Here is a 22,211-nt window from a genome sequence, read left to right on the forward strand (position 1 = left end):
GGGTTTGTTAATAACAAAATGCTGTGAAATTTAGTGAAGGACAAAAAGAACAGAATCACAGGAGATGCAGCTACTCTTGAAGAGTACAGGCTGGGTGGTTCCCTGGAATGGCAGCATTCTAAGGGTCAGCAGCTACTAAAGCCCCCACCTATTAGTTAAGGGTGATAGTGAAGGGGCAAGGGTACAGTACCTGGTGATGGGCAGGTCGAGGCCCCGCTGCAAACTGAGAAAAGGAGGGAAAACAAACACAAAAGGAAAGGCACAAAGAGTCAGAAACACCACAACAAAAACCAAAATGTCACACAATATGCCAAAAGAAAAAAACCCACAAGAAAAAAAACACAAACAGTCAAAGCTTTGCTGCAGGACAGTGACAGACAGGTACTAAGATTCAACAGGTTAACACCACTACCAGCTATAGTTTGCCATTTATCAGCTGGGAGAGAAACAGCTAAGCTGTTAGGCACGTAAGGGTACCTCTGTGATAGGAGTATTTAAAAAAAAAAAAAAAAACCACCCTAAAATAAAGCAAAAGAAGGTCTGAAATACTAAGTGATTATATTAAGACAAACATGAAAAAGTCAAGGGTGCTTATGCAATTGATATAGCTGGAGGAAATGAGAAAAGCTTTTATAAAAGAAATAGCCAGGAGGTAATTAAAATGTCCAACGGGAAATAATGTTAACAGAACTGATTTAAAATTTACTTAAGTTTAATGGGGTATCTTACACATGAAATGGAAATTTCAGTATCTTCCTTTATTTCTTAAAGAATAAAAGTTCATTTATATATCTATAAATATACAAGCATATTTATAATATATAAATATATATTTAAATATATATATAAATAACTATATATATATTTAAATATAATTAACTAGTAAAGTTTAATATCAGGCATACCAAAGCAAATAGCTGGTAAAGAACATCACTCTCTTAACATGATTAATCAAAGTGGTACTATTATAAGCTCAAGAAGAAAAAAGAGCAAAAGAAATCAAATCTTTCAATTTTTATACACAACAGCACAACACTGTCCATATGTACCTACTGCTATCTGATATTGAGAATGAAAACAAAAGAAAATATAACTCCTTAGCCCAAAAGAGTGCTTGACAGCAGATAATACACACTCCAACTTTCCCTAACGTACAATGAAAGAAAAAGCTTTTCCACCGACAAAATTTTAAAACCTAAACCTCTAAGATCAACTAATTCTTCACCAGAGCATTAACTGGACCTCCAATGTGATTTCACTAAAAAGGACAAAGAAAACTATTCAGGACAAAGTGTCATGTACTGGCTACTAATACATTAACTATTGAAATGTTAACCACCCTCTTTAATAGTACAAAGAAAATATTTACAAAGAGGTTTTGAACACAAACCACACAGGGCTTTAATGTAATACATTTAAGAAACTAAAATACGTCTTCAGTTATTTCCTAGAGAGCTTTCCTTCCATCAACTCATCACTGCAGGTGAATCGGACTGAAGATTAACCATGAAACAATCCCTCATACTCAGAATTTAAGTTTCGTGGAAGAGATGTGGAATTATTTCCCCAAATGCCATTATTTCATATAAAAATTTTCAAAAATATTGCAGTGGAGCACATGCCACAACGTAGCAGTTGGCTGAAGACCACTTCATTAAGAATTCACCTTAGAAGCTAAAACATCACCTATTTTTCAAGTAATGAAATGTGTCTTAATCACAATTCGAAGTTATTCAGCATAAATTAATGAGCTCTTGATGACCTGTGATTAGAGTATGTTTAGGCTAACTACTGTAAAAGAGTTTTCAGAAATGATGATAAGGGCAGCTTTACTTCTTGTAGAACTTTTTCTCTTCACAGAAACTGAGGTCTTATATTTTCAGTTTTCCAATTACGAAAAGAAAACAGACCATACTTCTACTATGGACATCAAGTCTCAAGAATAGGCAATACCACCCATGTGGTATGAAAGTAGGGGATAGAAGTGAGATGTTTCTTCATGACACTTTTGAAGAAAATGGGAGAGAAGGGCCACGTTAAAAAAGTAACCTGAGTACAGCAGTACCTGTCTTATCACTGTTCCACAGAAAGGTCCCATTTCTAAGGCTCTAAAATAAGTTGCAACTTCATGTATTTGGAAGGTTCCAGTCAAAAGAGAACTTTCTATGAGCAAGAGGAGTACCTTATGAAATTACACATATATTTTTTAAAAACAAAACAAAACAAAACACAAGTTAGTGGGAAAGTACCCTAGTCTATTTTGCACTAGTCACCATTGGCTATTGAGCTTTCCACTTGGAATGACAATAGTCTTAATCCTACGGGTAACTGTAAGCAACAGAACAAACTGTAGTCGCTGCTGGCTCATATTAAAAATAGAAACTTTAATTTCTTTCTTTTTTTTTTAAGGGGTCTTTAAGATGGTGAGGACTGTAGATATTAAGGAAAGCAGCCTTCTGTGAACTTGGATCCAATGTTAATCCCACCCACCCACCCACTCACTCTTCTGTGCACAGTTGGCAACAGGGCATGGCCAACATAACACTGATATATCTTTGGCACTTAGCACCACAAAATATAACCAGTGGATACAGGTTACTGCAAAAGCCAAACTGTTCCCCCTCTTCCAATCAGGCATTTAATAGAGATTTTGGAGGCTATTTAAAGAGTTCCAGTATAACCAGAAAATGGAACAGATAGGTAGCTAATCAGTACCTTTTTGCTTTTAAACAAGATTTTCAATGATATGAATTTAACTAAGATACTATACATCAAATAGAAATATGGACACAAAGATAACCTGAAAGAGGGAGGGCGGGCCACTTGAAGCCACTTGGATTGCAAAGGCAGCTGTCCAGGGAAGAACAGAATAGCCTAAACTGTGCAATTGCCAATGGCCCATTAATGCAGAAATAGAATGGAGTAAGCTTTAGCTGCTCTACAAAGCCATGGGAAGGGTCCCTTCCTTAGTGCAACAGCTTACCTCTCCTCACCAGTTGGGATAGCTGTGGGATGGATGAGACTAGACTATGGCAACTTGGGATGTAGAAAGAAAATGCAATCCTGTCAAATTTCATATCCCAACTTCACCCTCCCAGCCCCAACACAAATGAAATAAAGAAAACTGGACCCAAAACAATAAGCAAGAGTAGTCTAGTGTTTGCTAGTCTTGCACTTGTTTTGGGATATGTAATGGAATGTTATGTGTGTGGTTTTTAGTAATGGGGGTGGTAATGGTCACTAGCAGAGCAGATGGCAAAAATTGCATAGAGGATAGTATCTGAAGAGTTTATGACCACAGAAAAATGGCTGACAACTACAGACAATTTCCTCTTTGATATTCAATTATAAAATGGAAAGAGGGAAAAAGAAGCCTTGAAATTTATCTTTTAAAATCAAATTTATCTGAAAGGGATATCCCTCTTCGAGTTTAAAATAAAGAAAAATCTAAACCCCAAATTACTCCTGTCTAATTCGCAATCAAGACAACCCACCCAATTTGTTATTATTTTCCCCACTACGCCTGGCAGAAACTGCCATGCTAGGTTAGACTTTCAGAGAAGAAGCAATCAAAGCATTTCTGTTCATCAGCCAATAAATGGATGTGGTCAAAAATAATGAGTGCCAGAGGCACCACTGCCTGCAAGAAGTACAGTTTGTTATATTGCTTACAATGCAGTATTTTATCCAGCCTCTTCCAGCCAAGGACCTGTAAACGGGAGTCTGTTCCAAAACCTTCCTCCTCTTCCAGTTGTCTGTGCAATGTATTGGCACTGTTCTGCTGGGCTGTCAAAAAAACTGGTTTAGAGATGCAGCTCTTCAGTCAGGTTTTGCGCCAGTTCTAACCATGTAAATTTCTTTTCTTTCAATAATTATAAAAGGGGGATGGGGGTGAAGAGGGCCATAGAATTCTCTGCAATAAGAGCTTACCATAATGTCCCATGTTTAATGACTAGAAGCAGGGCCTATCTAAATTAATCTGCTGAGATCTCAGGCCCACACCAAGTAGTCAAGTATCCACATCCCCAAACCACTCTCAGAACACAACTTGCATCAGACATCTTGTTGATCATTTCAGCAAAAAAAAAAAAAAAAAAAAAAAAAAAGACAAGCAAATAGGCAACTAGGACCAAAGTCCCACCTCTTTAGAAAGGTTCTTCCACCCCCTGGGGAGAACCAGGATCTAAGAACAGGTATTGGAAAAGAGGGCAATCGGGAAAAGGAAGACAGGAAGAGGGTAAGAAAGAGATTACATTTTGGTGCAGTCTATGATCTCTAGTTCTTTGAGCAATCTTTCATACATTTCAACATTTCTCAGTTCATGCATAAAACCAAATGAATAGGAGCTAATGCAATGAAATTCCCCTATACTACAGGCAAAAAAGCATGGGTGGGGAACCAAAAGAAGATACCTGTATTCTGAGGAAAACACAGAGCTGAGATACAAGTAGGGATGTGAGATACAATGTGAGATGTTACAGAAGCACCGTCTGGCAAAAACTAGTCATGCAGGGCAGGAAACGACGTTCTAAGGAATGGATAGCTGAAGCCACTATATACTTTTGTGAAACAGAAGGATGAACCTTGAGTAAATTCTCAGTCTTTGCAATATTTATTGCAATCCATGTAAAGGATGAGCAAAGAGAATGATAGCACTTGAATTTGTATGACAATTTATTTACCATCTGAAAAAATGAATACACCATTGGTGTACGTCATGCAGTGATCAAACTGTCAAATGGCAAGGACTGATCTAGTGACACTAATTCGGAAATCTTACTTCCCAAACCACTGAAATTTGAGAGTCTAATTAATGAAATTTGATTTACTTTTAAAATCACTGTGCTTTACTCTCCTCCTGAATTGTGAACAGTACAACAAATTAAGAACTGAAATGAACTTGAATGCAACCAGATTTTAAAAAAAAATCATGCCACAGGAAAGTAAAAGAAGATAAAAAGCTCCATTTCTTCTTCCTCTCAATAAATTTAAATTATTCCTATATTAGAAGTCTGAAAATGCAGTGCTAACCAGTAATAATAATAATGATGATGATGATGATAATAATAATAATAAATTGTCCTTGGAACAAGTTTCCAAAAACAAGTAAAAATTTTAGCCAAAGGAACCCAAGCTACTAAAAACACAAACTTAAATGGAGAACATTATCTAGAACAAGCTTCTGTGTACTTACCGGAGAACGGGTTTGAGGTTGTGAATTCATTGTCTGAGGGGCTTGAGGGTATACCAACGTGGTTGGACCTGCATTCTGTCCAGAGGGATATGGGGTCTGTCAAAAATGACAAGAACAATATCATATTTTGACTATATATGGCAAATCCTAACAACTCAAAGTATTAAAAAGAAATTTATAGATGTATTTACTAGTATGCTTTACAGCTCTACTTTTAAAAACTTATCTTTACCACAATATGAAGCAATTCAGAATCAGAGCAACATTTTTTAGAGATTACCTTAAACCTCCTGATAAGGAGACATCTGCAACCCAATGACTAGGTACAATGATTTTGATAACTGAAGTACAAAGAGCACTCACTGTCAATTTATCTATTTCTGAAACGGACAGACCATGCCACAAACAAAATCAAACATGGCTGAGAGAACTTGTTACTGCTGTGGTGAGCTTTCCAAAGTACCTATGAGCAAAGAAAACCATTGAGGAAGACATCCCAGAGCAAACTGAGCAGTTCACTAGGTTAACTGCTATATTATTGCTGTTCTCTTCCACTGCTTACACTTTAATCCTTTTACATGACCCCTTTTTTTTTTTTTACATAAAAATCTACAGTCAATAAGAACTTTAGATAAAAGCACGGGATAAGCGGCATTATGAACTAATTTACCATAGGTTTTCTGAAAATAAGAGTATAAGCTTTTCATTATGAACCCATGTTAAATACTACAAACTAATATTCTATGTGCTACTGAAGCCAGAACAAAACCAAAAAGCAAAAAACTTGTAACATGTTTAAACTGAAATACTGGCAATAGCAATGGACATGGAATCACAGAACTTGGCTTCAAATCCTAACAACTGCCACTTACTTGGGTAAGTAATTCATCTTTCCCATGAATGTAAAAAATAATAATTAATCTACTTCACAAGGAAGCTAAGATTAAATAAGGAAAAATCAATTACTATACAATCACCTTTTATTACCATGGTGCCAATTTTACAAATGAGGAAATCAAAGGTCAGAAAATTCAAGTGTTGGGGCACCTGGGTGGCTCAGTTAGTTGACTGTATGACTCTTGGTTTTGGCTCAGATCATGATTTTATGGGTCAAGAGACTGAGCCCCATGTCAGGCTCCACATTCAGTGGAGAGTATGCTTGAGATTCTCTCCCTCTGACCCCTCCTCCACTGGTGAGTTCACTCTCTTTCTTCCTCTCTCTCTCAAATAAAAAAATAAATCTTAAAAAAAAAAATACAAGTGTCTTATCCAAGGTAACTAGGTAAATGGTATCTCTAGAAAGTATTCTAATTGCTTTAAAAGAAAATTCTACAATTTTTTAGCATCTGTTGACCATTTGGTGGCAGTTCAGCTGGGATTAACACTTTAACACAATGTTTGAGGGATGCCTGGCTGGCTCAGTGTAGCATGCAACTCTTTGATATTGGAGTCATGAGTTTAAGCCCCAAATTGGGGGTAAAGATTACATCAAAAAATAAAAAATAAAATCTTCAAAGCTAATGTTTGAAAAGTTTATCATAACTTTTAAATAATGAAAATAAAACAATTAATGAAACTGACATTAAGGTTCCGCATCAGGTTAATTTCCCTTTTCACTATAGGTGTACTAAATCTGACCACAAATTGAAAATTATGACACCAAGTATCTCACCTCTACCAAATAGGTGATAATTGTATCAAATATGACCCAAAAGTTAGCCACAGATTTCTCATCAAAGATCATTTTTAGGACTGTTTGAAAAATCAAGTTTATGTGTATGTATCACATTTAAACTCTAGAAGGCTAGAGGCTATTTCATAGGGTTCTTGTCTTTTCTTTTATTAATGTGCTCTATCATGTTGATTGATTTCTGAAAGTTGAACCACCCCTGCATCCCAGGAATAAATCCCACCTGGTTGGGGTGAATAATCCTTTTAATGTACTATTGGATCCTATTGGCTAGGAATATTTTGGCATCCGTGTTCATCAGGGATACTGGTCGGTAATTCTCCTTTTTGATGGGGTCTTTGTCTGATTTTGGGATGAGGATAATGCTGGCCTCATAGAACAAGTTTGGAAGTTTTCCTACTATTTCGGTTTTTTAAAACAGCTTCAGTAGAATAGGTATAATTTCTTCTTTAAATGTTTGGTAGAATTCCCCTGGGAAGCCATCTGGCCCTGGACTCTTGTTTTTTGGGAGGTTTTTGACTACTGCTTCAATTTCCTTGCTGGTTATTGGTCTGTTCAGATTGTCTATTTCTTCCTGTTTCAGTCTTAGTAGTTTATAAATTTCCAGGAATGCATCCATTTCTTCTAGATTGCTTAATTTGTTGGTATATAATTGCTGGTAATAATTTCTAGTAATTGCTTCTGTTTCCTTGGTGTAAGTCAAGATCTCTCCCCTTTCATTCATTATTTTATTAATTTGGATCCTTTCTCTTTTCTTTTGGATAAGTCTGGCTAGAGGTTTATCTATCTTATTAATTCTTTCAAAGAACCAGCTTCTAGTTTGGTTGATCAGTTCTACTGTTTTTTCTAGTTTCTACCTCATTGATTTCTGCTCTAATCTTTATTATTTCTCTTCTCCTGCTTGGGTTAGGCCTTATTTCCTGTCCTTTCTCCAGGTCCTTTAGGTCTAAGGTTAGCTTGTGCATTTGGGATTTTTCTAATTTTCTGAGAGAGGCTTGGATGGCTATGTACTTCCCTCTTAAGACTGCCTTTGCAGTATCCCAAAGATTTTGGACCGATGTGTTTTAACTCTCATTAGTTTCAATGAATTGTTTAAGTTCTTCTTTAATTTCCTGGATGACCCAATCATTCTTTAGCAGGATGCTCTTTAACTTCTAAGTGTTTGAGTTCCTTCCAAATTTCTTCTTGTGGTTGAGCTCCAGTTTCACAGCATTGTGGTCTGAAAATATGCAGGGGATAATCTCAATCTTTTGGTATCGGTTGAGACCTGATTTGTGACCCAGTATGTGGTCTATTCTGGAGAAAATTCCATGTGCACTCGAGAAGAATGAGTATTCTGTTGTTTTGGGACGGTATGTTCTGTATATACCTACAAAGTCCATCTGGTCCAATGTGTCATTCAAAGCTCTTGTTTCTTTGTTGATTTTCTGCTTAGATGATCTGTCCATTGCTGTGAGTGGAGTGTTGAGGTCTCCTAATATTCATGTATAATTATCAATATGTTTCTTTATTTGGTTATTAATTGGTTTATATAATTGGCTGCTCCCATGTTGAAGGCATAGATATTTACAACTGTTAGATCGTCTTGTTGGACAGACCCATTAGATATGATATAGTATCCCTCTACATCTCTTACTATGGTCTTTGGAGTAAAATCTAATTTGCCTGATAAGAGAATTGCTACCCCAGATTTCTTTAGAGGTCCATTAGTGTGGTAAATGGTTCTCCATCCCATCACTTTCAATCTGGAGGTGTCTTTAGGTTCAAAATGAGTCTCTCATAGACAGCATATTGGATAGGTCCTGCTTTTTTATCCAATCTGAAACCTTGTGTCTTTTCAGGGAAGCATTCAGCCGATTTACATTCAGTGTCACTACTGAAAGATATGAATTTAATGCCATTATATTGCCTGTAAAGTCCGTTTCTGCAGATTTTCTGTTTCTTTCTGGTCTATGTGACTCATGGGTTTCTCTTCACTTACAGAATCCCCCTTAATTTTTCTTGCAGGGCTGGCTTGGTGGTCATCTATTCTTTCAATTTCTGCCTGTCCTGAAAGCTTTTATCTCTCCATCCGTTCTGAATGACAGCCTTGCTGGGTAAAGTATTCTTGGCAGCATGTTTTCATTTACTACCCTGCATATGTCTTGCCAGCCCTTTCTGGCTTGGCAGGTTTCTGTGGACAGGTCTGATGTTATTCTAATGTTCCTCCCTCCATATGTAAGAAATCTCTTCCCTGTAGCTGTGCTCAGGATAGCTTCCTTGGCTCTAAGATTTGCAAGCTTCACTATTATATGTTGGGGTGTTGATCTATTTTTATTGATTTTGGGAGGGCTCCTCTCTATCTCTTGGACAAAAATGCTTCTTTCCCCAGATTAGGGAAGTTCTCAGCTATGATTTGCTCAACATATACCTTCTAGTCTTTTCTCTCTCTCCACCCCCTTGGAGACCCCAATAATTCTGACAGTGGAACGTTCCATGGCATCATTTCGTTGATCTATTTTCATGGGCTACTAGCTGCCTTTCCCTATTTTCCTCAGCTCCCTTCCTTCCTATCAGTTTTTTCTAGATCACTGATTTGCTCTTCTGCCTCATTTACCCTGGCTCTTAGAGTATCTAGTTTAGACTGCATCTCATTCATAGCATTTTTTTTTTTAAGATTTTATTCATTTATTTGACAGAGATAGAGACAGCCAGCGAGAGAGGGAACACAAGCAGGGGGAGTGGGAGAGGAAGAAGCAGGCTCCCGGCGGAGGAGCCTGATGTGGGGCTCGATCCCAGAACTCCGGGATCACGCCCTGAGCCGAAGGCAGACGCTTAACCGCTGTGCCACCCAGGCGCCCCCATTCATAGCATTTTTAAGTTCGGCCTGATTCTATCTCATTTCTGCCCTTAGAGATTCTATATTGTCATTAATGCTTTTTTTCAAGTCTAGTTATTGACTTCATGATTGCTATCCTGAATTCTATCTCTGACATCTGGCTTATATCCATATCCCTTAGTTCTGTGTTGGAGGACACTGTCTCTGGTTCTTTTCTTTGTTCAGAGTTCCTCCTCCTCATCATTCTGTCGAGGGATGGTTGAAAGAATGAACAGAGTCCAAAATATCAATCACGACCCAAGCTAGATGCACCCTAGCAAAATCCAGAGTGGTCACACGCCACCACCGAAAAAGCCAAAATGGAACACAAGAATAAAATTTAAAAATTTAAAGAGGGGGAGGGGAGCTATAATCTCTCAGTGTGGACAAAGCAGGGTGTTTCCGTTATTCCTGGGTGTATTTTGGTCTGTGTGTTAGAGGACACTACATCCCAAAATTACATGGAAAGTAAAACTTGTATATATAAAAAGGTAAAACTGAGTTAAAAAAGTCTAAAGTAAAGCATGTATCTATAAAGAATACAGATGTGTAAAAATACAAGTTAAAAAGCAACTATGAAAAATAAATTGATATAATAGACATCTAGTTGAAATGAAAAGGGAAAAAGAAAAATACAACAGAGAAAAAGCATGAGAAGTGGGGGGGAAGAAAAGGAGAATTATATCTGAAAAATAAACAAGTCGTGAGGCCACACCTGGAGCTCAATATACAATTTTCCCCTGGTGTTGGGATTTTACAGTCTTTTAGGATCCATAGGATTGTCATCTACCTGTTCTTCCAGCCTGTCTTCTGGCAGAGGGGCCTGCCACACTGTTTCTTGGGTAACCCTGCCTGTGCAGAGATGCCCCGTCAAGAGGACGGGCTCAGTGGAAACCATCTTCTGTGTGGCTTTTGTTCCCTGGGTGCTTTCTCCGTCTCTTCAGAGGATCAGAGCAAAAATGGCCACAGCCAAACTTCTGGCCCAGAGCAGAAAAATCTGTCTGCTCTCTTTAATAGACCTGCCAGGACAAACAGTCTCCACGTCTGCATGAAATGCTGAAAACTGCAGCCTTCCTCGATGCGCACCCACAGCAACTCTCTCAGAGGTAGTCTCAGGGGCCCAGGAGTGCCACTGCTTTGTGATTCTAAAACCCTGAGCAGCTGTACGTGCGCCTGAAAGTCCGGAATCAGGTCTGGGTTCTGCTCTAAAGCCTTTTCCCGGCCACTACCATTCTGTAAGTTTTTGCCTGGTCCCAGGAGCGGATTCCAGATTTTTTCAGGCTGTTCAAGGAATGAGCGGTTATCAACCGCCTGGGCTCCCGGTTTATGGTGATCTGAACCTACAGTCCCTTCCTGGGCTCGCTGATCATAACCTGCTTCCTGGCTCCAATGCTTGGGCACCCTACTGTTTCAGGAATCCCCTTTTGCTATGTGGTCCCTTGTAACCTGAGACCACAATGCTATACCTAGAATTCTGCCTTTTCATTTCCAGAGCCCCCTTCAGAGAGGGATGTCTCTCACTACAGCAAATTTCTAAGGGTTCTGATTTTGCACTCCAGTGTTATACCACTTTCCAAGAGCCAGCTCTTGGAGGCTTCCTCCCCTTTCTGTTTATCTTCTGGTATCTCTCCACCGATTCACAACTCTGCTCGTCCTACCTTGCAAAAAGCAGTCACTTTTCTGCTTGTAGAGATTCAGATACATATTCGTATATCTCTGACTGATTTCGTGGGTGTTCAAAATGGTTTGATAGATATCCAGCTAAATTTGGGGGGACCAGCTGAAATGGGGTCCCCTACCTCTCTGCCATCTTGCCTCCTCTCCAAGAGAGGTAAGTGGATTTCTTATCAACTCTATCTGCACTCTAAGTTGATTATTTCATCACGTTTGATGACATTTGGGTATAGTTGTAAAATACAGCACCAATTTCATTCTTTATAAAATTAAAGTGATCAAATGTTAAGAAAGCCATATTCTCAGCGGTAAGGCTCACTGGTTTTAGGAAATCTTGACACTTCATTCTCAACATTTAGTTGATGTTGGTTGAAGCAAAAGCTTGACTGTAAAGATACTAAATACAATATTAAGATGTACAACTTATTAAAAAAAACATACAGAAATGTTCTTTCTATCCTTCAAGAAGTTATGTGAGAATTTTGCCCTCTTACAGCTAGAATACTACAGAAAGGAAGAGCAGCCTAATTTGTTTCCAGAGAAGATGCTGAAAATATGCATAATGGCCATATTTGAACTTCTTCAAAACTTTTACTAATATCTTCAACACACCCACAGTTAACTGAAAAAGTGGCATGTGAATTACCATCCAGGCACAAGTTCCTGCGTTAGGTAATAGCACCATTCCTGCCAACACATATAGCTGGTTCTCTGTCAATACTGGCACTATATCACTGGTATTAAAATGAATACTAATAGAAGAATTTATTTTCCTTTAGCTTAGAATTACTACTTTAAACAGACAAAAAATAATCAAGTCCTACTTTTACTCAAATTATATGTATGCCAGGAGCAGATTCATATTCTACAGTTTCATCTAAACACAAAGGACAGTATTTGATGTCAGCCACACAAAGAAGTGATTCCACTTTCACAATGTATGCCATTGTGCCATTATGGGATTTTAATAGAAGCACAGATAAAGGAATTTTGCCAATGGCTCACTTAGCTTTCTCTCAAAGGATTATTCAACTCTTTGCGGCTGGTTTTAGAAATTTCGTAGGAATGATATAACTTGTACCTGTTGATACTACAAAGAGTGCAACTGTGAAAGATGCATCTAGGTATTTTTCTCTCTTCTCTGCATGTAATGACATGATTCACCAAGTTTATTAAGTCATTCTGGAATAACTTACTTAATATACCACTATACTTTGTTGGAAAATATTGCAAATATTTAAATAGGAACATTGTATAAACATGTTTCATAATATCAAATGGGGCAGATCAACAGAGTATCATTTCAACAGTCATCCCAGGTTTTGTTTGTACTTTGTCTTTCTGCACCCTCACAGATATTACAGAGACTTACTTCTCCAAGTACATATACATGAATTATTTATATTTAAATTGCCAATCACTTCACTGTCCAAGTTTACATGAGTTACAGACTTGCATTCTCATTTTCATCATTACTTTTATGCTTCAATAAACCTTCCTAAGTCACTAATACTTTTTTATCAACTTGGGGAATAAGAATACAACAGTAACAACAAAAACTAGCAAATAGTGTTAACTGACAAACTGCTAACAGAATGTCAGTAAAAAAAGCCAACCAAAACAGTTTCTGTGCGGCAGACATAACCTTTAAGTCCATAATAACTATTTAAGAAACAGTGATTTGGATATTTAAAGATAAAAATCTGAGGGTAAATTCCATTATAAGACAGAACACCATAACATAGCATCTTAGGTCCAGATGTGATGGTTTTTAAAATACAAATATATGAAAAAAAATCAAGAAGGATTTTCAACTTTTACAATATAATACAATGGACTTAAGCCAACAAAAATAATTATGACAGGGGTCACCTGACTGGCTCAGTCAGTTAAGTGTCTCACTCTTGATTTTAGCTCAGGTCATGATCTCAGGGTCTTGGGATCAAGACCTGTGATGGGCTCTGTGATCAGCAGGAGTCTGCTGGAGATTCTCCCTCTCCCTCTGCCCCTTCCCCTGCTTGCTCTTTCTCTCTAAAACAAATAAATAAATTTTAAAAAAATTATAGGGGCACCTGAGTGGCTCAGTCCATTAAGCATCTGCCTTTGGCTCAGGTCATGATTCCAAGGGTCCTGGAATTGAGCCCCATGTCAGGATCCCTGCTCAGCGGAGAGCCTGCTTCTCCCTCTCCCACTCCCCCTGCTTGTGCTCTCTCTCTCATATAAATAAATAAAATCTTTAATAATATAATAATAATAGTAAAATAAACATTTTTTTAAATTCTAACAGAAAACATTTATATCTCTATGTTTTAGACACTATTCTAAGCACTTCACATTTAACTCAGAGATGAAAGATTATTTCTCTTAAGACTCTTCCTTCACCTGCAACAAATACTACCATAATGACTAAATTCAATATTGTGAATGTGTGTGCATGAACATCCAAATCTGACTGAAAAATGAAGTTGCAGGGCACCTGGGTGGTGCCATTGTTTGGGAGACCAAGTCTTGGATTTGGCCCAAGTCGTGATCTCAGGACTTGATCAAAGTCACAGGTCACGGGATCAAGCCCCATGTGGGGCTCCATGCTCAGCGCGGAGTCTGCTTCAGACTTTCTCTCCCTCTCCCTTTGCCCCTCCCCCACATACTCTCTCTCTCAAATAAATCTTAAAAAAAAAAAAGAACAATTAAGTTGCCACAACTTTCCGAAGAACTATTAGATAATACCTACCAAATTTCATTTAAAAAAATTTTTACTCCAGTAAAGTTAACAACAGTATTACATTACTTCAATGTACAATATAGTGATTCAACAGTTCACACCACCTCTTCATTATCCATTCATTTATCAATGGACACTTGGACTGCTTCCATAATTTGGCTATTGTAAATAATGCTGCATATATCCTTTTGAATTAGTGTTTTCATATTCTGACATTTCAAATAAGCTTATCTGTTTGACACACAAATCTATTTCAAGGAACAGATATATTCATAAGGCCAAATAAAGGGGAGACATGCTAAATTTTCATGTTTTTCTAGGGAAGAGGTGAAAATATATACCACAGTCAATCAGAGAATATAAATGCACCTTACTTGTGTAGATTTGTTGATACATAAAATATATTCATAAATGCATAACTTTAGATAAGATGACTTCCTGAGCAAACTTAGTTTACTAAGCAAACAGCATCAGCTGCTTCACAGTAATGGGAATTGGAAAAAAGTACAGGATACAACTTATGGGTTCTATTTTATACAATTCTGTATTACATGTTTTTCCTTATCCAAGGATCAAAAGAATTGATTACTTTAATAATAAAGACATGAAAATAACCTCTATCCTTCAGCTTCCTCTTCACATGATAGAAAAAACAAGGTCAGCCAGAAAATACAGTAGGAATTCTATATTTTGTAAAGTTCTAAATATTCTTGGAACATAAATGTCATTTCACAAATTATAATTAAAATTAAATCAAGTATTTACTGAAATCTAACACAAAGAAGACACTATATATAACTGTGGGCTATGTACATAAATGAGGCTGAAGATTTATGGTTGCAGGTTTTTTAACCTTCAAGAACTTCACAATTTAACCAATAAAAGACAGATATAGATGTAAAAATGATTTACTCAGCCACAGAGTATAATCTTTTACAGTCATTAAAAAAGATACAGAAGAACATGTAATGATATGGAATGAATGGTATCGAGAATGTTGAAATAAGCACAAATACATACATAAGGCACTAATAGCATTTCGAGTCAGTAGAAATACTGAAAAATACACAGAATTACTTAATAAAATGTGCTGGGATAACTGGATAATAATTTCAGGTGAAAGGTTAACACATACCCTCAACTCATGGTACCAAAAAATTCTATTATTAATTTAAAATGTTGGAATGTAAAATATAAAAATGTAAAGGTGCTAGAGGCAAATCTTTTTCTATCATTCAGAGCCGGGAATACCTTTTAAAATCATAAAAAAAGACTACTACACCAATAAATTTTTAAAACAATTGATTATTAATTTATAAAAGGTCTGAACTCCTCTAATTTTTCTTTATAAGTGTGTACATATACATGTGTTCCTTCCTGCTTGTTACTAGCAACTATAGAATATAAATAGTGAGAAACTCTTCCACCACACAAATAAATATTTGACATTTAAATCTAGCCAGAAAAGCAAAGATAATACCTTAAGATAAAGTCTAGACCAACACTCCAACCATGCTGGCATCCACAATGCTTCCAAGCACCTAAAACTCTTGAGAGCTATCTTCTTGAGTGCTATACAACCAATGTAAATAGAAATTTCTGCAACAATTGTAAATGTTCTCCATCTAAACTGTTCAATAAGGCAGACATTAGCCACATTAAACTACTGAATAGTTGAAATCTAACTAATGCAACTGAAAACACAAATTTTTCATTTCATTTAAATGAATTTATTAAATTAAAATATATCAGGGGTGCCTGGGTGGTACAGTCAGTTAAACATCTGACTCTTGTTTTCGGCTCAGGTTGTGAGATTGATCCCCACTTCAGGCTCCACAGCGTACACCCTGCTTAAGATTCTCTCTCCCTCTGCCCCTCCCATTTGTGCTCACACACTCGCGCATGCGCTCTCTCTCTCATGAATAAATCTTTTTAAAAAATTAAAATATTTTATTGTGGTAGAAAACACATAATACAATTTACAGCTCAACCATTTTTAATTGGACAGTAGTGTTAACTATATGCACATTGTGCAAAAGACCCATAGGATATTTTTCATCATGCAAAACTAGAACTCCATAACTACTTATTCCACTTAAATTTTATTTATACACATTTATCTCTTAGATTTTAAACTTAAATAGCCAGATAGGACTAGTTGCTACCATACTGTACAGCCTAGATATAGAAAGCTGTTAATTCTAAAGTTTTACTCTTCTCAGGTCTGCCATTTATATCATTACAAACATCCATTTCTGTGTTTTCACAGAAGTACAGTAATATCCAACAAAGAGTACAATATAAAACACTGGAGAGAGACACAGAGACCCATACACAGTCTTAAGTAAACTGCTTGTTTTCCTCAGCTAAATGAAGGCTGAAGCTTTATGCCACTGATTCTCAAAGTGTGGACTGCAGATGTCTGGGCATCCCTGAGACCTCAATTACAGAGTCTGCCAGGTAAAAAGTTTTCATAATATTAATGCTAAGCTACTATTAGCCTGTGCTGACACTTGCACTAATGACAGAAAGGCAAGGTGGGTAAGACTACTTATATTCTTTACTTCCACACTCTATGTACTCAAACAAAACAAAACAAAACAAAACAAAACAAAACACAAAAACTTAATGTCATTTATGTGAAAGTAAAAGTTATTACTTTTTATTTTGAGTAATTATAAATTCACATGGAGTTTGAAATATAATACAAAGAGTTTCCATACAGATGCTCTTAATCTAGTTTTCCCTAATGGTAACATATAACTACAGTACAACAAACCTAGAAAAATGATACTGATTCAACGCATCAGTCTTATTCATAATTCACCAGCTTTATGGACATACACATTTCTGTATTTAGTTATAGGCAATTTTATCACATGTATAGATTTGTGTCACCACTACTACAGACAGAATACAGAACAGGTTCTTCATAAGGATCCCTCAGACCACCCTATCATAGCCACAGCCACCTTCTTTTCTTTCTCCTTTCTCTTTTCTTCCTCCACCTCACATGCACCTAATCCATGGCAACCACAAGTCTATTCTCATCTCTGTGATTTGGTCATAAATAAAATGTTACGAAACTGGAACCATGTAGTAAGGAAGCTTTAGCACATGTCTTTTTTAATACTTGGTGTGACCAAATAGATAAATAGAACTTCCGAAGTATACTGGAGTAAGATGTCTGTACTGAGAAATAGCATTTATGTTACTTCTTAAGTTACAAGCTGAACTACATGCTCTTTTCATGCGACACCATTTTATTTGAAAGAATAAATGACAAACTATGCTTATGAAGATTTTTGGTACGTGGCAGACATTTTAGTTAAAAATGAGGAAAACGGGCCTGTCACGTCAAGGAAAATGAAAAGTATTTGTTACCAATAATAAAATTAAAGCTTTCAAATAAAAATTAGACTGCTGAAAATACGTATCTGTCACTATTAGCTTGGCACCTCCCCAATATTTAGGTGAGAATGTGATTTTTTTTATACTGTCTAACAGGAAGTTTTGTGTATAGGGTGCCTCAGTGGCTCAGTCAGTTAAGCATCTGACTTTGTCTCAGGTCATGATCTTGGGATCTTGGGGTCCTGGGTTTGAGCCCCACAGGCTCCCTGCTCAGCGGGGAGTCTGTCACTCTCCCTCGGCCCCTCCCCCTACTTGTACTCGCTCTATCTCTCAAATAAATACATAAAAATAAAAAATCTTTTAAAAAAAGTTTTGTGTATAAGTCAGTGAAGCAGTATTTTTTGAATGACGAATGTGCGATGTAACAAAATCATACAATAGTAAATAATTAATTCAAGTGCAAGACACACCAGAAGATTTTAACATACCAAAGTACCAATGGTTCACTAATATGAATTACAATGGAAATAATGTTTAAGAAATTACGACTTATTGAATGTGACATAGTTTCAAAGAGTTACAAGTTTCTGAAAAGGATTGTATAAAATTTCTCCCTTTCCAAACTACACACCTGTGTAAGACTGTATTTTCTTCATATACTTCAGCTGAAATAATATATTGCAACAATTAGAATGAAGAAAGAAATAATGAGATTCTACCTAACTTCTATTATTGCAAAACTGTAAACAATACAACTCTTCTCATCAATATTTTTGTTTTGGAAAATATTTTTTGCATAAAAATATATTATTGATGTGTACAAAAATATGAACTTTATTTTTACTTTAAAAATAAATATTTTTAAATTCCTCAGTTTTAACTCCTTATACAGTAAATACTAATAGATATAAAATGAAAAAAATACTAAGAACCCCAGAGTTATTTAAGAGTATAAAGAGGTCCTCAATCAAAACATTTCAAAACACTGACCTAGATTAACTAAAGTTAAAAGTGACCCTCCTCTTGCTCTGAAAATATTAAAGACTTACTTTACTTCTCTATCCTTAAGTCATCCTAAAAAAAAACCCAAAAACACACCTGCCGTTCCTGATGGCTGTGGAACAGTTGCTTTCACTCTCCCATACTTCCACAGGTCCTGTGCTTTACTGCGAACCTAAAATAATTTTCCATCCACTCTGTTTCCAGGCACCTTCAATCTTGTGGAAAGTGTCTTCCTGAGCTCGACACAACCATATTCAAAAGAATAGGAAACGTAGTGGCATTTTTGCCTGCCCCTGCCCAAACACCTCCCAGGCATAGCATAGTCGGAGGAAGCCACCTAATTCCCAGTTTCTCCCTTGGGACAGAAGAGAAAGACTGGAACTTGTTTGCAACATTCTGACTTGGCTTACCTAGGGGCTGCCTAAGAGACTTGCTTCTATTTGACCATAGTCAGAGCACTGATGCAAACAGTGGCATAGTTTGTATATCCACTCGGAGTCCCACAGAAAGCACTGGCACCTGCTGAGCTACATGAGAACTGCAGGGAGACTTCAGAGCTGCAGGCATCTGGTGTAAGAGATTACAGGAAGGGGAATACAACAGAACATTTAAGGCCTTGAGAAGGAGCAGGCGTAAGACTCTTTGGGAAACTGAGACATTTAAAAGTAGCCAGGATATAGTGGAATTGGAGGGAAACCACACACACAGGCACCGGGAAGATATATGAACAGAAAATGCCTGAGAAGACCTTTATGCCTTCACACTGGACTGATGAGTGATGGCCTTTCCCTGCAAGGAGCCAGGCCCAAAATACTAGGAGGTGTAGTTGTTTTTCAAATGCTCAATTACAAGGCATACAAATAAACAGCGAAATATTCCCCAGTCAAAGCAACAAAATAAATCTCTAGAAACCAACCTTAAAGAAACACAGACTTCGGAGTTACTTGACGAAGACTTCAAGAATAGGCTCAATAAAAATAAAGGAAAACAGAGAGACCTAAGAAAACCAGAAAAACAATACATGAACAAAATCAGAGTATCAAAAAAGAATATTAAAAAAAGAGAAAAAATAAAAATAAAAATAAATAAATAAATAAAATTTAAAAAGAGCCCAAATCAGAGTATTAAAAAAAAAAAAAGCAAGAAAGAAACAGAAATTCTGGAGTAGAAAACCTCAGTAACTCAATTTTAAAAATTCACTAGAGGGGTTCAACAGCACACTTAAATAGACAGAAGAAAGAATCAGTGACCTTGAGCGGAGGACCACTGACACTACCACGTGTGAGAAGTGGGGAGAAAGAGGAGGAGGAAGAGTAGGAGGCGAAAAGTGAACAGAGCCTAAGGAATATAAGGGACCTCATTGAAAAAAAAAATCAATATATGCATTATGGGAGAAAAGAGAAAAGAAAGGGGAAGAGACCTAATTTGAAAAAATAATGGCTAAAAATACCCTAAATTCAAAGAAAGACAAGGACACCCACATACAGGAAGCTCAATAAACTCCAAGTGAGGCACATTATAATCAAACAATTGAAAGAAAGAAACCTGTCAAATGAGAACTACGCTCCTAAAAAATGTCCTTCAAAATTAAGGGAGAAAATTCCAGATAAACAAAAGGTAAGAGAGTTCATTACCACAAGACTTGTCCTATAAGAAATGTTAAAGGGACTCCTGAAAGTGGAAACAAAAATACTAGTCAGTAACTGGAAACCACAGAAAAATATATGGTTCTCCAGTAAAGTTAAATTCATGGGCAAATATAAAAACCTGTATTATTGTACTTCTGGCTCATAACTCTTTTTATTATTTTATAGGATTTAAAAAACAAAAGCATAAAATAATATAAATCTATGTTAGTGTATATACAATACAGAAAGATATAATCCGTGACACCAGTAATATAAAAGAAGGAAGCGGCAGAGGTGAAAAGAAGTAGAGTATTTATAAGCTACTTGTAAGTTAAATTGTTACCAGTTTTAAAGAGATGGCTGTAACCTTAAGATGTTACATGTGATCCCCATGATAATCAGAAAGAAAACAGCTAAGGAATATACACTAGAAGGAAATGAGAAGTGATTCAAAACATGCTACTACATAAACTCAACTAAGTACAAAGGAAGACAGTAAGGAGGAAAATGATTTTTAAAAAAGAGAGAGTTTTAATTCATAAAGTAAATAACAAAATGGGGTGCCTGGTTGGCTCAGTCAGTGGAGCATGCAACTCTTGATCTCAGGGTTTGACTCCCATTTGGGTGTAGAGATTACTTAAAAATAAAAACAAAAGAAAATAACAAAATGGCAACAGCGAATCCTTTCCTGCCAATAATTACTTTAAATATAAACAGATTTAATTCTTCACTCAAAAGATCGGTTTGCGAGTTGCCTAGGTGGCTCAGTCAGCTGGGCGTGGAGCCTAATTAAAAACAGATAACTAAAAAATAAAAAGTACAGACCAATATCCCCGATGAATACTGATGCAAAAATCCTCAACAGAATATTAGCAAACAGAATTCAACAGCACATGAAATCAGGAAGTATACACCATGACCAACTGGGATTTATTCCTGGACTGCATGGATGGTTCAACATACAAAAAGCAATCAATATAATGCACCACACTAACAGAAAGAAGAAAAGGGTTTGGAAAAAGTACATGATCGTTTCAATAGATGCAGGCAAAGCACTTGACAAACATCAACACACTTTCGTGGTAAAAACACTCAACAAACAAGAAATAGAAGGCAACTACCTCAATATAATAAAGACCACACATGAAAAGCCCACATCTGGTATCATACTCAATGGTGAAAGACCGAAAACTTTTCCTCTAAGATCAAGAATAAGACAAAGAAAGAAAAAAGAATAAGACAAAGATGCCTACTTTCAACACAAATATTCAACATAGTACTGGATATTCTAGCCAGAGCAACCAGACAAGAAAAAGAAATATAAGGCATCCAAATTTCTAGAAAAGAATAAGCAAAATTATCTCTGTTCACAGACAACATGATCTGGAAAACCCTGAAGATTCCACAAAACACTGTTAGAACTACTAAGCGAATTGATCAAAGTTGCAGCATAATGAACACACTAAAATCAGTTGTGTTTCTACACTTTAACAATAAACAATCTGAAGAGGAAGTTAAGGAAACAAGTTCATTCACAATAGTACCAAAAAGAACAAAATACATAGAATTAAACTTAGTCAAGGATGTTAAAGACTTGTAAACTGAAAACTACAAAACACTAATGAATGAAATGAAAGAAAACACAAACAGAAAGAGATTCCATGTTCATGGACTGGAAGACTTCATAGTGTAAAGAATTATCTAAAGAATTTTACTGATTTAACGTGATCCCTATCAAAATCCCAATGACACGTTTTGTAGTTATAGAAAAACCCATCCTAAAATTCATAAGGAATTTCAAGGGACCCTAAATAGCTAAAACAATCTTGGAAAAGAGAACAAAGTTGGAAGTCTCATACTTCCTGATTTCAAACTTATTACAAGTCTATAGAAATCAAAACAATATGGTACCGGCATAAAGACAGACATACAGACCAAATGGATGAGAACAGATAGTCCAGAAATAAACCCTCATATGTACTGTCAAATGATTTTTAAAAGGGTGCCAAGACTATTCAATGGGGAAGGAAAACGACAGTCTTTCAACAAATTATGCTTAAAAAAAAAAAAAAACCAACTGGATAAACACATGC

The 22,211-nt window shown here is 36.4% G+C and overlaps 1 protein-coding gene across 3 annotated transcripts in view; it reads right to left on the reverse strand.

Moving 5' to 3' along the window:
* EIF4G3 (eukaryotic translation initiation factor 4 gamma 3) overlaps window positions 1-22,211 on the reverse strand; it is a 361,657-nt gene that overhangs the window by 188,896 nt on the left and 150,550 nt on the right. For 2 of the 3 annotated variants that reach the window (XM_040645903.1, XM_040645902.1), the window contains exons 1-3: window positions 5,195-5,290; window positions 3,673-3,786; window positions 191-223 (exon numbers count right to left, since the gene is read on the reverse strand). In XM_040645903.1, coding sequence (XP_040501837.1) covers window positions 191-223; window positions 3,673-3,786; window positions 5,195-5,224 — 177 coding nt within the window. In that variant the 5' untranslated portion in view covers window positions 5,225-5,290. Of the gene's footprint in view, window positions 1-190; window positions 224-3,672; window positions 3,787-5,194; window positions 5,291-22,211 lie in introns of those variants that run through there. The other variant, XM_040645901.1, reaches the window with a different exon arrangement.

Source organism: Ursus maritimus, unplaced genomic scaffold (genome assembly GCF_017311325.1).
Source record: "Ursus maritimus isolate PB19 unplaced genomic scaffold, ASM1731132v1 scaffold_32, whole genome shotgun sequence".
NCBI classification, from domain to species: Eukaryota; Metazoa; Chordata; class Mammalia; order Carnivora; family Ursidae; genus Ursus; species Ursus maritimus.